Raw genomic sequence first — 20,237 nt, 5'->3', positions numbered from 1 at the left:
TTGAATAGTGATTAAAAAAAGTCTAGAGCAGACAAGTAAGCTGAATATAAGCCCTTATTATTTGGCTTGAAATGTAATAAAATTATAGCTGATAAGAAAGTGATTCATCCTTTCAATTCAACTCGCTCCCCTGGACATTTAATAACCACATTAACGTGCTTGTTCTAGCACCTTCTTTCTTTTGCAGCCGTTACATAAAGTCATTTCCTGGAGTTTTTCTTGAGGCTGAATGAAATAAATTAGAGCTGGGCAGTGTGATGGTATATACCGACGATAGAAATGACTCCCAGCAGGTCAAAGCATTCTCATAGGACACTCTGACACAAGGATGAACCCTCTTCTTCTGCCTCAGGGTCAGTGGTCAGAGTCTGCACAACAGACCATCAGGTGAGACAGTCAGGGGTTTGAAGGAGTTAAATGAGGACCGCCAAGGCTTCGAGCCCAGCGCTGATCAGCACTCAGTGATGCAGGAGGAGGAGGAAGAGGAAGGAGGAGCGAGCAGAGCAGCTGAGCCTTTCTGCTTTCAGTCTCTCGTCAGCGTGTGCCAGAGCAGTCTCCTTTGCTGTGCTTCTCTGAGAAACACACACCCACACACACCAGAACACTCTTCATTGCTGGTTGGGGGAGAGTGCTGAATCCTTTCCTCTTTGCCTGGATCATGCTGCCCTGGAAAAGAAGTAAGTTTGTGCTGGTGGAGAACGAGTCCAAAAGCAAGCCGAAAAGTCTTGGAGCTGGACTGACTTATCATTCCCTGCTTTCGACTTTGCTCCACTCCTGTCCGGACCTTGTTCCCGACTGCCCGTTTCAATGGCTGGGGAGCGTTTTCCACAGCAAACGCCAGAAAGTGGAGCTCAACAAAGAGGAACCCACCTACAACGTGCGTTACCTGGGCAGCGCAGTCACCATCATGGCTAAAGGTGAGGATTGCATGCAGGAGGCGGTGGCTAAGATTTGGATTCGCAGCAACTACGGCGAACAGAGCGCCAAGATGAAGGTCAGCGTCGGGCCGCACGGAATTCGCATGGGGGTGGATAAAGGTGGCAAAAAGAAGCCCGTCCACCTTTATTCCCTCAACCGTATCACATACTGCAGTGCTGACCCCTTCCGGCCAAAGATCTTTGCGTGGATTTACAGGCATCAGGTGAAGAATAAAGCGGTGGTTCTACGATGCCACGCCATCCTGTTGGCGAAGGCAGAAAAGGCCCGAGCATTAACTCTCAGCCTGTACCAAAACTCAACATCGGCATTCACAGAGTTCAAACGACTAAAGCGCCAGTCCGACTTCCGTCATTGCCAGCAGCAGCTGTTGGGCGAGGACATTGTGCCTCTTATGCCTCTTCGGAGACTCCTGAATGGCCAATGCCACTACCAGCCACCTGCAGAAAAGCCTGGAAGCGCCACACGGCTCTCCTCGATTACTGAGGAAGAGGAGGAGGATGAGGATGGACCGAGGGATGCTGAATCCACCAACACGAAAAACGCCGGAACTCCCAGTCCTTCTCCTCCAGAGAAAGATCTGGGGAAGATCGTAAATAGACTGGATGAGGTTTCGATTACCAGCTGGGATGAAGCACAGATGACTATCAGCACTCTGGTGTGACGTCAAATGAATACAGTTTAGTGTCCTCACCACTGAGCCTCTGTCCTGTCGCCTCTCTTGCCAACCCACTCTGTTTGGTACGTCCATCAATGCACCGTGAAACAGCCCCTCGAAACTCGGGATAAGGTCCGTTGGCAGCCACAATGCCGCCTGCAGAGGAAGCGTTACACGAGCTGTATGGAGAGGAAGAGCCAGTAGAAGCACAATGTAAGGAAGACCACAGGTACAACAATCATCTCGGAGTTTGTTGAGAGCTTACACTGAAAAGCCTTTATCTACCCCCGACATTGAGCAAAGCTTAAACTGCACACCCAAAGAAGATAAAGAATTCATCTTGTACTCTCGTACTCACTGTGATTTTGTGAGTACATGCCAAGTGCTTTAGACTGATGGACTATGAGAAGGAACCTTAAAATGTGACTTTTTGTACAACCAGATGGTCTTTTGATGTTTATAACTGTCCCCCGGTGACCTCTTTCAACTGGCTCCGCTTCAATGGGATGCGGTTAAAGCCGGTTTATTGGCATTGGGAGCAGCACTAATGAATTAAACCATAACTTAGGAATCGAGGCATTGACTTGACATGTTTACTGCTGCCATTCGTCATAGCTCTGCTAATCAGTAATGCATAACAATTGGAGGCATCACCTGTGACGTTTGAGATGGGCCTTTTAAAACATTTATGAATGGTATCTATTTTACACTGTGATTTGTTTGGGACCAAAAGGCAGCAATGTATCTTGTATTTATTCAAACAAGCAATTGTAATTTATGCTGAATATGTGTTGGTGTAATTAAATAATCATAAAAACTAATTTTTATGCCATTCACGTGAAGGTCGTAGCTCCCATCTATGAACTCTAGCATGTGTTTTTGTAATTTCAGCTCATCGTATTAATCTTCTGGAAACTATATGGAGAATATGGTGATTTTTTTTCTACTACTTTCATCTTTTTCTGCACAATGGGACACTGTCAGTGTGGAAAAATTGCCAAATGTTGTATAATAAAATGTTTGCTTATATTAATTATGAATTTTTAGAGCCCAAGCTTTCCATTTATTTAATCCTGGAATGATCTGATTGAGTGTATTTGAAAATGCAGACTGCTGATTTTCAGGCTGTATTTCAAAATATCATAATTTCTAGCTTTAAAAAATACTTGATTCAAAGAAAAGGGAAAAAAATGCCCATTGACAGCCTGTGAGTGGGCTGAGGAAGGAACTGATTTCATCTGAAGGGCATTTAGCTTTTCTGTCAAAGTGAAGCTATTAATCAGCCGATTGAATTGTACCGGAAGTGAGCATAAAACACCTGGAGCTTTCAGCTTGACATGAAATCAGCCAGAAGAGCCTTCAACAGCCTCTCAGAGCAGGGGCATCATGCACTTATTATTTTTGAGGGGGCGCGGGGGGGCTATGTTTTATTTAATTTTTCCTTTTTTATTTGAAATAATCCCACACATGTTAACTATATCGTGGAATATTTAGATTCTCAAATATGTGTAAGTACATGCATTTTGTACCTTTATAAATCATGTTAGTTGATTTATAACGGGTGATGGGCAAAGTAGACTAATGTTAGTGTACTCTATTAATTAACTACACATAAAACCTCTCTTTTTTACTTAAGTAGGCCTACCAGATATGGGTGTCATGCCATAAAATATTTTTAATAGGATTGACTTTGTATTTAACATGAATTTAATAAAAAAAAACATTGTAAGTTACTAATTATAACACTTTCATTGTACAGAAAGAGAGCAAAGAACATTTACATTATCAAAGAACATTATCATTGACAGTCTAGCCAGAGTTCAAACACTCTCAAAAACTCCCATTATAATCACTGAAGCTGTTTACACTGTGAAATGCATATCTTACTTACATCGTTCGCACATCTGCACTTTGTTGTTTCTGATGAGAGAATTAATTTGCCAGAGAGCAGAATTCAGTCAGTGAACAAAACACCTGCGTTTCAGCAATGACTCATCTGAGCGCCTCTGATTGGCCGTTGCATTCATAAGCTCAACAGAATCATGTGTGATTGGTTATAATGCACAGCGCTGTAAAACGCGTCTGGCTCAGCGCCAGCCAGCGAAAGCAGGTTTGAATTTAGCAGCTAGTGATGTGATCACACCCGTGTGATTGTATCAGTTATAAAAAATATTATTCAACTATTTGTGTCTTTTGCAAGCTGCATTCCAAATCCATTTGGCTCGAAAATCTGAGGGGGTCCATGTCGGTTTGAATGGGCATGACGCCTCTGTCTCAGAGCATAGTTGATTACAACGGACAAAAGGACAAGCACATAAATACGCACAATTCCATAATATCTGCATCAACTTAACCACAACAAGATCTCCTTTCTGAAGTGTAGTTGAAATGGTTTCATTAGTTGTGCTTGCTAGGACAGACATCACTATTGCTATTGCTTTTACTTAGGGTTAGCCAACGGACGCCATTTGTGCCCATGCCATTTGTGCTACATGGATGATTTATACCTCAAACTGTGCAGGAGAGATAAGCTTATTAATTTTTTTAAGCGATCATACCAGCAATTTTTCAGTAGAGTCCCATAGACTTACATTAAAGGAGGCACTCAAGCCATATCTAGAGATGTGTAGAGACTTGTTTAATTAATGTAATATGACAGAGTGAATAGAAGTAAAAAAATCTGTAAATAGAAGTTTTAAAAAATATGTTTTTTTAATCATGTTTTTTGTCTCTTGATTTTTTAGAGGTCTTATGTTCTCTTCTCTTATGTTCTGTTCTCTGTGTGTTTTTTTGTTAACAGGCTTTAACGAGGCAGAGAGAGAGAGAGAGAGAGAGAGATATGCATGAAACAACAAGTACAATCAGTAAATGACATCCAGATGGCAGCAGAAAGGTGCATTATGGGAGGACCACACATTTTACATTATTGTGAGGCATGCATTTAATAGGCATTATTTTGATATGTGTCATTTCCATAAAGTACACTACATCTGGATTGAACTGCAAATGCAAACCATTTTGAATTTGGCTTCTATCTAAATTATTAATTTACCCCAAAAAGTAATTCTGTCGTTTACTTTCCCTGATGTTGTGAAATGCATTTCATGCTTGAATCAAAGCCTATATGCTGTTATTTTGTCTTTGGAGCACAGAAAGTGTTATAATGTGACTAAATTTAGTGCACAAATCATACAAACTACTTTTATGATGATTTTAGAGCTTGACGGGCATGGTCACAATGAACTATTGGTTTAAGAAAACAGCTGTGTAAAGATTCTTCAAACTTTCTTTTTTGTCTTTCTCAAAAAAACTAGTAAAAAAAAAAGCACAAAAACACATTTATAATGTTACAAAACATTTCTATTAACAAAAAAGACCAAAGTTTAGGAAACAAAACAAAACAAAAAATCCTGACCTTAAACTTTTGAGCGATAGTATTTATGTGACCTGGTATATGACAGATTGACAATCCCGATCTGGACATTTAGTGGCTGTGATGGACACCATTTTGTCCTTGGGATGGGATTCTGTAAGTGTAATCTCACTTCTAACTCTCTGACTGTTAAAAATGTGAGTGTGGGTTCGAGTGTGAGAGTGACAGACTAATGGGAGTGAGGGATGTTACTTCTCACCTATAAGCCTCAATGAAAGTGTTAATAGTCTCCCCTGGAGGCACTGAGGGGAACAAAGTGTGCTGAGCCGGAACATACAGGATCAATGAGCCATCTTTCAGGCATACAGGGAGAGAGAGCGATAAAAAGGCTGACAGCCCTGTTTCAGGTGTGTGTGTGTGTGTGTTTAAAAGTGAAAGATAAAGAGAGAGATACTTGCATTTGTATTCTTCAGCAGCACTGTTCTCTTTCCTTGAACAGCAGTGCTGGACTCTGCATTATTACTTCTAAACACACACTGTGCCAGATCAAATTCCCTGAAGGCTCAATCATAAATAGTTAATTCCCGAGAAATATTTGCACAAATAGTTACAGAGGAAAGATGTTTGCTCCATTCAAATTTAGTTAAGCAAAGCTTTGACAGTGTTTAACCGCTAAATAATGGTGGTTTTATTTAAATCTTTAAATTAAATTGTCAAATAAAAGGCAAAATAAGACAAACCTGATTGATTTCCTGAACAAATCTGGCAAGAGAGTACAGAACTGAAGGTGATTTAGTAGAAACTTTTGTTAACTGTTGTTATGTGTTATTTTAAAGTCATCAAGAAAACTAAATTAGGGCTTTCAATCGATTGTAAATTGTAATTGAATAACATGTGTTGGTTCATTAAATGCATATGAATATTTGCTAAAAAGAGCTTCCAAATGAAGATAATTCAAAGATGTTGTGTCAGACAAGTATTTCACACTTGGTACACTATCGATCAAAAGTTTGGGGTTGGTAAGATTTAAAAAATTTATTTGAAAGAGGTTTCTTATGCTCACCAAGACATTTGTTTGATCAAAAATACAATAAAAACAGTAATATTGTGAAATATTATTACAATTTAAAATAACAATTTTCTATTTGAACATGTTTTAAAATGTAATTCATTCATGTGATGTAAAGCTGAATTTTCAGCATCATTACTCCAGTCTTCAGTGTCACATGATCCTTCAGAAATCATTCTAATATGCTGATTTGCTGCTCAAGAAACATTTCCTATTATTATCAATGTTGAAAACAGTTGTGCTACTTAAACATTTTTTGCAGGATTCATTGGTGAATAGAAAGTTCAAAAGCACAGCACACACACACACACATACACACACACACACACACACACACACTTTTGAATGGTAGTGTATATAGATAGCATTCCAATTCCATTGGCATGGAATGATTGATATAATGTATACTTTAACTGCAATGGAAGTCACTTTGAAGAAATACACTCAAAATTAATGTGTTGATCTGCCATTCTTAAACAAAATCTACAATGTTTACTTCAACATGTTCCTGGTCATTGTGCATGCTTTCCAACAGAAAATTATTATTTTTTTTTAATTACTTCCTATTTGAATATATGTCAAATTATGAAATGGCTAGCAAATGTTATCATGTGAACTTTAGATCTTCATTGAAATAATAATAATAATAGATTCAAAAGGAACAAAATGCAGTTCTAACACACAAACGACTGCAGGAAATTAGATGGCCTACAGTACAATTGTTATGCAACGCCATCATAAATCAGGCCAAATAACTTTTCCACGCTGATCCATAGAGTCCGAGCTAAAACAGCTTAACTGTTATTAGCACTACAGAACAATATACTCCAAACACAAGCCACCCACAAGGGATCCGGGCTCGCTGACACTCGCAAATAAAGAGGCGCTGAATTTTGCATGACCTTTCAAAAACAGTGCTTGCACACCATTATGACCATGTGCATTTCATGGAGGATGAAAGATATTATTCTCTGACTGTCCTCCCAGTAAGACCAGCCAACATCTGTACTGTTATCGAAGCCAGTAGAATCTATGGGACTTGAATATTTCAGTGTTTTCATCCAAAATATTCTCTTTTCTCGTGTTTTTTTTTTGTTTTTTTTGCAATTCTTAGCACAGAGAACAAGATGAGGAGAAACATTTATGTGGTGAGGGTTCTTTAAAGATCAAAGCAAGATCTTTGATGTTGATGCCATCACAAGTTTTAGCAGCAACATTAAAATTTAATTCTTGGAAAAATAGAGAGAATAAGGCAGGTTCATTTGCCACAGAAATTTTTAGATGTTTAAGATTTGTAGCATTAAAGAAAACATGAAATCAACCCTATTTACCCTGTTATTTTTAGTAAATAAATTGTCTTACTGTATATTATTAATTGAGTTTACAAGTTCGAAAAATTTTTTTTTACAGTGTATGATTTTTCCAAAAATCATAAATCTGAATAATAGCACATCTCTCTTCAACAAACTGCATGAAAAAATAAACAGTGCAATATGAGCTGTGCACCTAAATGTAATATTTAAAGGTCCCCTGAAATGCTTACAAACACGCAGCGTTACTCTGTATGTTGACGTCATTTTAACTGAAACAGGAAGACAGGGAGCCGCGGCTTCAGCGTCTAATTTATAGTGTAGGGGGCGGGCGCTTCGGATTCTAGAGAGCATTTGATTGGACAGAAAGTTTGACGAGAAGCTGAAGTATGATGTGACGTCAAAAACATTTGTTGAGCCATTTTGGCGGAAGTGACGAACTGAAAGCTTTGAATGCTTATATCTTCTAAATGCGAATTTTGTCACTGTTTTGGAGCACACTGCCTTATAGATAACCTTAAGACTAACATATTGATACTAACACCCAAAAAACTTTAATTTTGATTTCATGGGAACTTTAAGATCAGGGATTTCCAAAAACTCCATACCCAAAGTTTGAGCAATATAAGTGATGTTTGTCTTAGCAAGTATCACTAATTGGAAATCAGTGCGGCAGAGGATTGTTTGATTGGAGGATTTGTTGTTGGCAGGGTCTGTGAGGTCATTCTGACTCAGTGCTGAATAATTGTTTGGCTCTTTGTTGGAGCGCTGACATTTAAAAGGCGACATCAGTGTCACTAATGTTAGCAGGATAATTGAGGATATTAGAGCAACAGGGGCCAGTTTAGAGCAGACCCTCTGTTTCACACTATAAAGCTCATAATTAGCTCTCTAATGCTGAAAGTTACGTCATTCGCAGACCAGCTGGTGATTGTAGACTGTGTCAGAGTTGAATTCAAGATGATCGCATTTGTGCAAAGTCTTGTCCAGAGATAGAGTGAGTGATAGTCAAGTCAAGTGAAGTCACATTTATTTATATAGCACTTTATACTGATTGTTTCTGAGCAGCTTTACATAAAAAACAGGTTAAAAGAGCTCTACAGAAGGCATTAGTGTCATTATTTAGATCAGGACAATGTTTATTTGATTCAGTTCACTGGATTGTTGATGTTACAAAGTTAATCAGTTATGAATCAAATTCTATCCAGCTATAAAGCAGCTTGAAAGACAAACGTGTCATTATTCACATGAATTTAGTCCAATGTTGATTCAATTCCATTTAATAACTGCAAAAACTATCTAAAAAAACGATGCAAAAATTCCTCAAAAATTAAACCACTTCAAAAGCAACTCTACCAAAGGCAATAGTGTCATAAGATTAGATTAATATTATTATTATAAAATAAGTTAATGAAATATATGTGTATATATATATATATATATATATATATTTATTTATTTATTTATTTAAATAAATACATTTATATAAAAAGAATACATTCTCATATATATAAATTCTCTCCAATATAAATGGATCTTTATATATGAAAATATATAGGTGTCTTTATATTACAATTTAAGTCTTTCTACTTTAAAATTTCACCTTTAATTAAATGTTTCTTGTTTTTTTGTAATTATTTGTGAAATTTACTAGTGATTTCTGAGTAAAAAATGTTCACCACCAAATAATAGCACATCTCTCTTCAAGAAACTGCATGAAAAAAATAAATATAAATAAACATTGCAAGATAGAGTTTTGTGTATCTGAAAATATTTTTGATTTAGGTGAAATATTTATTTATTTAGTTTAATTTAATTTAATTTCATCTGAAAAAATCCAGTCTATGAAATCCAGTTTTCACATCACAGTAAAAAATAAAAAGGGTGATTTAAAATAATTAAAATAAATACAAAATAATTAATTGAATAAATAATTACAAATAAAAACTGTGAGAAGTTTAATTGTGAAAGTGTGATGTGACGGTGCAGTTACAAAAAATATTTGCAATTATGATGAGTTGCAGTTGATTATAAAGTTGATTATAAATTGTGAGATATAAACTCACCATTACCTTTTTTTAGTCTGAGGCAGCAGTGGCCTTATATAACAGGATCATGCATCAGGCAGATGCATCCATCACGGGACACAACATTGGGATATAGACCCTAATTAGTAAATTATATGTGTACTTTATCATTAATCCTTCCTCGCCTCATTGCTGGGCTTGTTTTATTACTTCCTATGAAAAGCAATATATTGGATTAGACCTTATATGACATGCTCCTCCTCTGGGTGAAATCCAGCACCTCAGCTGATGCAATAACGCGTCTCTTACCAATAAGATCTTTGCAGAACATTTTCTACCTCTGGCAATAGCTCTCAGACATTTCTCTGATTGCTGCTTTGAGACATGCAGCTCTTAAACCCTTTATGTGTGTCCGACAGAAAGATCCGGATGACTTTGAAATGCAGGCAAACAACCTTTATCAAAAAGCTCCAGCTGCCTCTGGGTTGATCTCACTGGCAGCAAAGCAGCAACGAGATAGAGCCAAAAGTTTGCAATCCCTCTGACAGAAGGAGAAATGACATGACTGGAGGACATTCACTTAATACAGACACTAATTAACAAACAAACATGCTCACATGCAAACTAGGCATGTGTAAAATTACTTTAAATCAATGGGTTGTCTATAACGTAGGGAAGTCTGTTTCTGCCATGAAACAAAATAAAGGTAATAGCAACACTTTCTCTCACAATTTATTCAAATTTCACAAGGGATGCATTTATTTTATTACTCTTTATTGTGACTATAAACTATTAAATTGGTCAGGAATGAAGCTTTTTTTGGTTTGACATACCACAAAAACCATGTAAGGTCTTGCAGCAAAAGTTCATTTGAGGTCTTTTGGCATAATGTAAGCGAAATTATTGATATGAATATTCTGAATATTGATATGAAAATTTGGCCACAGTCCATTTGCGATGCACAGGAAATCAAACACAGCCTCTCTGTCTTGATTCAACTACAACTACCACTCTGATAAAACGCTCAAGTTTTTTCTGCACATAAATAAACAGAAAAAAACTCAGTAATAATCCTTTCCAGATCCAACAGCACAGTGAGCTCTCTCCCATACTGACGAGCTGATTGAGTTAATGAGGCGAGAGAAACCTTTATTATTTCATGATATTCTGTCCTTCAGCTTTGCTCAGAGAGGCGTTTAATAATGCAACTGAATTTATTAAGACAGGAATACAAAATATTCTCAGTGGAACAGCTCAAAGCTACATTCATCCTTCATTAACCAGGTTATGAAATAGTCACATCTCTTTCCTGTTTCCAAACTTTCAAAGCGTGGCTGTTGAATGTGTCCTCTGAATAAATATGTTGACCTTTTAGGTGTCGCTTTAGTCAGATCCTTGGAGCCGGATGGAGGGACACTCTAACATGGATTTTTGCCATTTGGTCCATTTGCTTAATTAAAAAGTAGAATGCAACTCAATCATTGAACATTTTGTCACAACATTTTACATGCAATCAATTTAAATGTTTGGTAACACTTTACTTAAAGCATTTATATATAATGCATGATAAATGTAGTTTTAATGCATTAGTTAAGCCTTGTAATACACCTTATAATGCATTGTATGATCTTAAAAATAATTATAACCACAGTTATAATACATTATAATACTATCTTTATATAACCTACTGTATTTATTTTCAGCTGTATATAAATGTAGTAATGTTGTTACCCCACTTTTTTTTTTTAAAGTAACATTAAAACTTTTATATTTTTTAAATATTTAAATGTAATCACATCTTATTTTCATGCATTTATAATTATGGTAACACATTGCAATAGTCCATTAGTTAATGTTAATTAATACATTAACTAACAATGAGCAATGTATTTATTAATCTTTGTTAACGTTAATTAATACAAGTACAGCTGTTGTTATTTTATGTTAGCTCAGTCCATGGGGAAGGACTGAGCCGAAGTCGTGGCCTAATGGTTAGAGAGTCAGACTCATAACCCAAAGGTTGTGGGTTCGAGTCTCGTACCGGCAGGGATTGTAGGTGGGGGGAGTGAATGTACAGTGCTCTCTCCCACCTTCAATACCACGACTGAGGTGCCCTTGAGCAAGGCACCGAACCCCCAACTGCTCCCCGGGCGCCGCAGCATAAATGGCTGCCCACTGCTCCGGGTGTGTGTTCACGGTGTGTGTGTGTGTTCACTCCTGTGTGTGTGCACTTTGGATGGGTAAATGCAGAGCACTAATTCCGAGTATGGGTCACCATACTTGGCCACATGTCACGTCACGTCATTAATTATTATTAACAGATATAACATTTTAATAATGTATTAGTAAATGTGGAAATGAATATTAACTGAGATTAATACATGCTTTACAAGTAGTTTTCATTGTTAGTTCATGTTAACTAATGTAGCTAACTAATGTTAACAAATGGAAACTTATTATTACCATAATTATTATATAATTTCTATCTTTATTAATGTTAAACAATGTATGTATTGTACATTTCTTTAATGAAAATATTACTGAGAAAATCTAGCTATTTTATATTAGGGTCCATGGGTCAGTAAAGGATGAAGGTCCATGTCTGCTTTAAAAATAAAGTGAATGAATGAATTAATTTAATTAATTATTTAATGTAGATTTACTTGAGTGAAAACTCTAGGCAGTAATATTGTCACATACATTGTTGACTTGACTTGGACACAATTTTATAGTTGACAAATTTCATTGAAGTTTATGCAGCAAGACTATAGAAAAAAAATCCATTCAATTCAAACCAATTATTTGAGATTGAAAAAGTTTTATTGTGTGGCAAAGTCTCCCTTAATTTGATTAAGTTCATTGATCATTTTCATTTCTCACCAATGAATACCAATGGCTTTGAAGACAGCATGAAAAGTGTCTGAACTGCTGCAAAGCCAAACACAATGTAGAGAATCTGCAGTTCATTATAATTTGTTCTTATGTTTTTACCTTAGCTACAAGCTACTAACAAGAAATAACTGCTGTAAAGTAAAGTCTTCGATCAGATTCCATAATTAAAGTATTTATATTTATAATCAAAGCACACAATTTTTACACTAAAACAATCTTCCAAGTGTTGTCAGCATAGGCGACGTTTGAGTTTGGGGGGGCCAAACCGAACCGGTGGATTTGGCTCCAGATTTCTCTGCAGTTCGTGTATGTTGTTAAAAACGCGGAACATCATTTTATTCCACACAACAGGCAAGCATTACCGTTAAGTCTATTATCCACCAAAATGCAGATTCGTCACATGACAATTCTTACTCAAATGAGATTGAGGGAGACGTTAAGTTGATTTATTAATTTACTTACAATAACAATTTAAAATTGATTAACGTTTACGTATTCACTTTTACATGTATTATTAACTGCATTATATGCATTTTTACTTCATAGAAAAAACTTTATAAATAAATATTTAGTACAATTCTTAAATCGCTATGGGGGAGCCAGGCCCCCCTGGCCCCCCCACAAGCTACGCCCATGGTTGTCAGTCCATGTGGATATTGGCTTCAGGCAGGAAATGTTCACTTTTTAATTGGTGGATAACTGTAATTTCTTTCCTATAACTTTCTGACTTTGAGTCCTTGGGGAAAACAGAGCCACTGTCCATAATTGAGACCAGCGGACTGGGCTGAGTTTTCGTGCATGGACTGCCAAAAGAGGAAGCTCCTATAAATCCCTTTCATATGAATGTCAGCAAACATGGCTGTGATTTTTTTTGAAGCCCTTCCAAAATAGGAGATGTGAAAATTTTTCCGATAGATCCTCTTATCCTCAAGCGCAGGTGGCTGAGGCACAGAAGTTATTGAAATGGTGCGGTGTGCCTTCGCCCACTTGGCTCCTCCGTATAAATGGATGTCTTGATCATTTTTTGCACAGAGCGTGCTGTCATTTATGATGGCATAGATAGAGGCAGCACTTAAAGCCTTGCATTATTTATGCAAGATGTCTGCTTGCTATTTTTCAAGTCCAGATGTTTAAGGTTGCAGACAGTGTTTGGAGAATGTCACATTTCTTTTCTTTAATTGCATGCTGTTTACAGTGGCTTCAAATTTTCATGCCATTTTATGTGCAATGCAATTACATTTTTACACTTTTAACCCTCCTGTTAAAAAAAACCTTGCTTTGTCTATTAGACACAGTACAGGTACATTGGTTTCCAAGCAGTTTGTTAAAATTCAACACACTGAGGTGCAAATAACTACAAGAATAAATATTATCTAGCAATCAAGTACTTGGTTAAATTAGAATTTATTGCTATTTGTACATATATTACATTTGCATATATGAGATATATATATATAAAGGCTACTAGAAATGGGAACAATTTCATATATTAACATAAATCTAGTCCATACAAATATGTATATTTATGTATATGTAATACAATTTTGGACATATACAGTATGTCATGTACTCCCATCAATAGATGTTGATATTACAATGAAAAGATAGATATGTATTTTAAAAAATATACAAAAACACATATAAACATACAGATTTTTTTGTATATGTTATTTTAATAACATTGCATATTTAAATAAAATATTGTTGACATATGGCTGCTACATGTTATACTGCATAGTATATCATCATATAGATATTATTAACATATGCAAATATGCACATTTTTCTACAGGAATTTGATATATGTTATAAATGTATATCTTCATCTACCCAGTATGTGAAAATTATATATTGCCTTATAGGTAACCTATATGGCAATATCACTCTTGATATACAGCAATAGATGTTACATTTAGTTTCATCTCATTCTCAAACTGTGAAGGTAAAATGGGTTTCTAACACTTCCATTCAGTGCTGCAGCAGTCTAGTAATTGAGATCTAGTAACTAACAACCAAAAACAGACTTTTTTCAACTAAATACAGAAACTTTTTCTTGCTTTGATTCAGAAGAGCCTTAATTATCAGTCCTAAATTTCATGTATTTCATATTTTAGTATTTGACAAGCTACAGTAACAATTTTTGATTGTTTTTTTTAAACCTTCCTCTGTTGTTTTTCAAAGATTTTTGCAAATTGCATGAAAACCAATGGATGAAAAACAATGACCCCAACAGAAAAGCCTTTTCAAAACCCAACTGTGCCTTAAAACTTTGCATGCACATTCATGACCCTAAATAAATAATATTCACAAAATATTAAGAACAAATAAATAGTTAACCAGTGTTTCAAGTGGTTTGAAAATCAAATGTGGGTCAAACTGATACAAACACAACAGGAGGGTGAAGTGTCCGAATACTTTTTCGTCCACTATAAGTTGTGCGTGTGTCCTTTATCCTGATAATGTTTTTGCTGTGCATGTGGTTATGTCTCTCTCTCTCTCTCTCTCTGAGTAATTTCTCAAGTTTAGGCGATCTGCTTATAAAATCATGCCAGAGCACTGAAGAACAGGAGTCTGAAAGCAGGGTTCGAGTTATGAGGTTTACAGCTTTGATCGCATCATGTTACGCAACATTCAGGAACATTGTGTCTGTGTGAAATTCTGCAGTCCGTTCCCAGATGCTCTTAGACACAGACATCAAACCAGCTCGCTAGGGAATGATTTTTTTGACTAATTTGACAGCGGAGAAAGCCGGCTAGCTGTGAATTCGCTCATAAGATGAAACACTGTTTCAGAAACACATTGCGCTTTGGGGAAGTATAATTATGGTAGTGAACCCTCGCTGGGCATTGTGTTTGGCAGCAGAGAGCAACTTGTTTATACTTTCAATACCGAACACTGCTAGAAAACTGTATATTGAAAGGTCACACGCTAATGCTGCCTGCGTCATTGCATGTTAACCCAAGGACAGACATTAATCGCAGATATTTGGGTTTGACACTTGACATTTTGAGGTTTCTGAACGGGTTCAAGTGAATGATGTGACTCAAGGTTTGTGCGCTCCATTTAGCATTGCATTTATGCATAAAATTTAATATTTTCTCTAATATAATTTTGCATTTCCTCCAACCATAGACCCAGGTGTCAAGCAATGGGTTTTATGGTGCAATTATAATTTCTGCTCAGCACATTGTGGGATTTACATAAGATGGCACCTGCCGCCCTGATGTTTATTTCCTCCCATATAATGGAGCATGTTGGCAGGATTGTTAGGGCTGCAGAATTGGCGTGCTGAAATAAGGGGGTAGGGAGGATTGGTTTAGGTGCTCTGCACTGTAGGCAATACCTGTATGGTTCAGATAACAGTCAAGTGCTCTTGTATTTGCCGCAAGCTAGAATTGGTTCTGATCCACGGCTCTCTAGAGATAGATGACAGACAGCTGCTGCACACCAGACCCGAAACGATGAGACCTGGACTACGTTCCAAATCAAAAAACAACAGCAGGCACTTTTCCATGACCTCGTACACATAACTCTGCTAAACCAACTCAGTACATTCCAGTAATGAAAACGCACTGCTGTTTGGATGATTGAAAAAGAAAATGAAAAAAGAATGACCTTCACCCCAAAATCAATATATACACAATATTTATTTATTTACTTACATAATTGCTTAAAATGAGGCCTTGTTATTTATTTATTTTTTATGTTAAGACAAAAATCAATTAACACTTTTTAAATGTAATCAAATTTAACATTAGACGCAAAACTCTGTTAAACTAAGTAGTTTCCGGTAATGGATATGTACTGCTGTTTAGGTGAAAAAAAGAGAATGTTCTGGTTCATTGATGGCAAAATCAATGTACAAGCAATATATGTATATATATATATATATATATATATATTTGTAATTCAAGGTTTTATTGTACGACAGTCAAAAAGCACTGTACATCATCACAGTATTCTATAATCGCCTTAACAGATACATATTCAACTACTTGTCATCATCACAAAAGTACATGGAAATTAAGACACGCAGTCCTGCTCAATTATGCCATTTTTATATGTTGCCAGAAATGATCCCACGCCTTTTTTCATCCTGGCAGCTGTAATAGAACCTGGCAGCTGTAATAGAGTCTTAAGTAGAATAAATTCTCATTTTTTGTTATGTTGGGTAGCACTGATTTATCTCCAGTAAAGGCATAGTCATGGTTCCACAAGGTAAATCAAACCTCAACCATTCTTCAAGTATTCCCAGAAATACTCAACTAAAGAACATTCTAAAGAACATTCCCTAATCATATGTAAATAAGTGCCTTCCTCTTTATTGCATTTCCAACATAAATTATTCAATTCAAGCTATCCCCATCCTATGAAGTCTAGATGGTGTATAATAGTATCTACAGTATGCACTATTTTGTACTGAATGAATTTCCCCTAGCTTCCCTTATGCTTTTAACCACATTGGAAAGGATGCCCAGCTAAACATTATCATCAATATTAATCCCCAAATCCTACTGCCATATTGTTTTCAGATTATTATCCGAAGTTACACTAAGTATTGATTTGTAACATACAGAAGCAGTCTTTTCTAAAAGTTCCCTCACCCCCCAATATTATAATATTCCAATAATTCAGAGTTTGACAAATGTATTGCCACTGGATTTGAGTCCCATTTAGCTCCAGAGCATTGTGAGAGAATACCAATGGGATGAAATGGTGAAAATGATGAAAATCCAGTCCAGCTCTGAGTCCATCTCACCCCAGTGTTTAGCCAGCTTGGCCATTTCAAAAGAAAGATTATACATCCTTACGTCCAGACCACCCCCCATCCCTTGGGGAGCAGAGTTTGCTCATCTTAATACAGGGCCTTTTTCCTTCCCATAGAAAGTCCTTGCTAATTTTGTTGTATCTTTTAAAAATACAGTAGTGTCTGGAATATTCACAGCTATCTTCATGGATATATAATTGAACTGTGGAGCAATGACCATTTTGACAAACTTTGCCCCACAAAGAGAATTTCAGCTGTTTCCATTTTTCTATATATATATTTTTTTATTTTTGTCAGCAATAGTTCATAGTTTAACATCATTATTTCATTCAAATTCTGAGTCAGTTTCAGCCCTAGGTACTTCATACCCTTTGGAACCCATTTTTAAAGCCAGATCGGGTCACCACATGTTTTAGATATTGGCATAGCCTCCGATTTTCCCCAGTTCATTTTGTAACCTGACATGCTTCAATACAGTTGTATTATACTCATTAATGGAGGTAAAGATTTGAGAGGGTCACAAGATAGTAACAAAATATCATCTGCATACAACATTAGCTTGTGTAAAATCCCGTCTTCTTCTACCCCCCTAACTCCTATAATCTTTGTGTCTGCCTGAATTATAATGGCCAGAGGCTGTAAAACTATGGTTTTTAGTGTGATATGTGACCTAGATTACATCTTTTAATTCTATACAAGCTCTTTTTGCTAACAGGGAATATGCAGCTCCTTATATTTCCAGCCGTTAGGTAATCTATTTGCATTAAACTTTATCATTGTAATTATCGGTTTGATTGAGAAAGAGACATGCATTAGCATGAATCTTTTGGTGAAATTATGCATTCAGTGCTTTGCGTCTGATTCTGCCCTCTCATATTCTAGGTCTCTTCTAAATTTGAATTATTCAAGGAATAAAATGTGACTCAGTGAGACGGAACAGGAACAGACAAATTCTGCTAACAAGGACTAAACAGCACTATATAGTGTTCACAGTTCTTTATTACACCCACTCACTCACTAACAGAAGATAGACACTGGAATGATTGTACCTTCAAGTCTGGCTGATCAGCAATCTTGTAAAACCCCAAGATACTGATGAAGACAGGCAATTTTGGATTTAGTTTACTACAGACTATATAGCTTTCTCATTTTGTGGTTCTCAGTAGCATCTGATCTGGATTTGGATTAAAGATAAAGATGTACTGATACAGTAGATATGCAATATAGTTTTAGTGTTTAGTTACTGTATGTATTGATTTGAAGTGGCAATGTAATTTTTTTTTAATGTTTTTAAATATTTATAACTTTTATAATACTATAATAATTATAAATGTAACTAATAATTATTTCATTATTATTAAATATTATTTAATAATATTAAATTATTTAATTGTTTTAATAAAATAAATATATAATAAAATTATATATATAATAGAAATTATTTGCTTTTATTTAATTATTTGTTTACATGCAATATATTTTATTTAAATTATATTTTTATTGGATTTGCTGCATTTCCAACACTGTACCAGAATCGGTACCAGAAGTAGTTGCATAAATCCAGAAAAATTGCCATGGCCCTAATTAAATCCACATCTCGTAAACGGTGGAAATTAAAATTCTGTCAGGTCTCAAAAGCTCTTCATTTACAGGGTTGACAGCTCGCTCAAGTGTTCTGCCTTGAGGGTTCATTTCCGTCCTCAGTCCAAATCCTCCTGCCAGTCATGTCTGCCTCTGGGCTTTGAGTGTGTCTCGGTCTGGCCACTTCATCGTACAAACACATAAGCAGGCTAATCTCTGAGCTCTCCAAATAATATCATCCTCATAAACCAATGACAAGTCTGCTCACAGCGTGAAGAAACTGCTCTGACGGGGTCAAGCAATAAACAGGGACGTACAAAAAGCATTAGGAAAGCATTTTTGAATGTTTATTTTGAATTATTTGAATTAAAATGTGTATTATTTGTCTAATGGCATTTTTCCAAATTGTATTATTCCAAGTGATTAAAAATCTCTGTAAATTTATTTTAGCCTACAGCAACATTTTGAAGTTAAAATGAATTAGATTTTTTATAAACACTCAGCTTTTCACTTCACAAGATGTTAACTGATGGACTGGAGTGATGTGATGTTTTTATCAGCTGTTTGGACTCTCATTCTGACGGCACCCATTCACTGCAGAGGATCCAATGGTGAGCAAGTGATGTAATGCTACATTTCTCCAAATCTGTTGTGATTATAAAAACTCATCATCTTGGATGGGCTGAGGGTCAGTCAATTTTTAGCAAAGTTTCATTTTTGGGTGAACTGTTCCTTTAATATAATACACATATAACACATTAAATTCTGAAATATAGTTTTTAGTACAGTGTTCATAACCCATTTTACTTATGCAATCAACATGATTTTTTTTTACCCATCAGCAATTGATTGGATTGCGAATTAAGAGGGATTCATGATGTCAGCAGTATGGAAATTTGTTTCAGAGGTGGAGTTGTTAATATTTTGATATTATATATATTAAACAATATTCGAATATTTTGCACTGATAAATCATGCATAATGTTTTAAGAAAAAAAACAGGTCAGTTTTGATTTCATGCTGACCTTCAACAGCTCTGTTCTGGTCAGTTGGTAATGTATCAAATGATGCCACATTGTAACTTACAAAATAGACCCAGATTTGATAACTTTTGCACTTCTTTATTCAAAAGGACACTTTGTATTCCATGAACAAACACGTCTGTCCCAAATGGCTTGGCAGCATGAGAATGAAGGCACAGACTGTACGTCTGAATCCAGACCCACGCCAGCAGCTGGGAGTTTCACCCATTCATATGGCCTCTGAAGATATACTCAGTTCAGGACTGTGAAATGGGGCTAAACAAATCTCTTTGGGCGACTACGGCCTAAAGGTAAGAATGTATATTTAAACATAAGAAAAAAATTCAGTATCCACTGAGCGATGTTTCAAAAATGATGAAACACTGGGGGTCTTAAAAACGTCTTAAAAAGTCTTAATTCACCCTTCCACAAATTAAGGCCTCGGAAAGTCTTAAAGGGGTCATATGATGCTGCTAAAAGAACATTATTTTGTGTATTTGGTGTAATGAAATGTGTTTATGCGGTTTAAAGTAAAAAAAACACATTATTTTCCACATACTGTACATTATTGTTTCTCCTCTATGCCCCGCCTTTTTGAAAC

At 36.0% G+C, this 20,237-nt stretch overlaps 1 protein-coding gene across 1 annotated transcript; it reads left to right on the top strand.

The window, feature by feature from the left end:
* Positions 1-541: 541 nt before the first annotated feature.
* LOC107697855 (protein FAM43B-like) lies at positions 542-2,583 on the top strand. The gene has a single exon (XM_016498703.1). The coding sequence runs from the start codon at positions 659-661 to the stop codon at positions 1,598-1,600; it is 942 nt and encodes a 313-aa protein (XP_016354189.1). The 5' UTR covers positions 542-658; the 3' UTR covers positions 1,601-2,583.
* Positions 2,584-20,237: the final 17,654 nt, after the last annotated feature.

This window comes from Sinocyclocheilus anshuiensis, unplaced genomic scaffold, assembly GCF_001515605.1.
Source record: "Sinocyclocheilus anshuiensis isolate Anshui unplaced genomic scaffold, SAMN03320099.WGS_v1.1 scaffold78, whole genome shotgun sequence".
Classification (NCBI taxonomy): Eukaryota; Metazoa; Chordata; class Actinopteri; order Cypriniformes; family Cyprinidae; genus Sinocyclocheilus; species Sinocyclocheilus anshuiensis.
This window is presented reverse-complemented; position numbering and strand designations above follow the sequence as displayed.

Coding starts and splice junctions, on each gene's coding strand:
- LOC107697855 (XM_016498703.1), top strand. CDS start 659: ATGCTGCCCTGGAAAAGAAGTAAGTTTGTGCTGGTGGAGAACGAGTCC.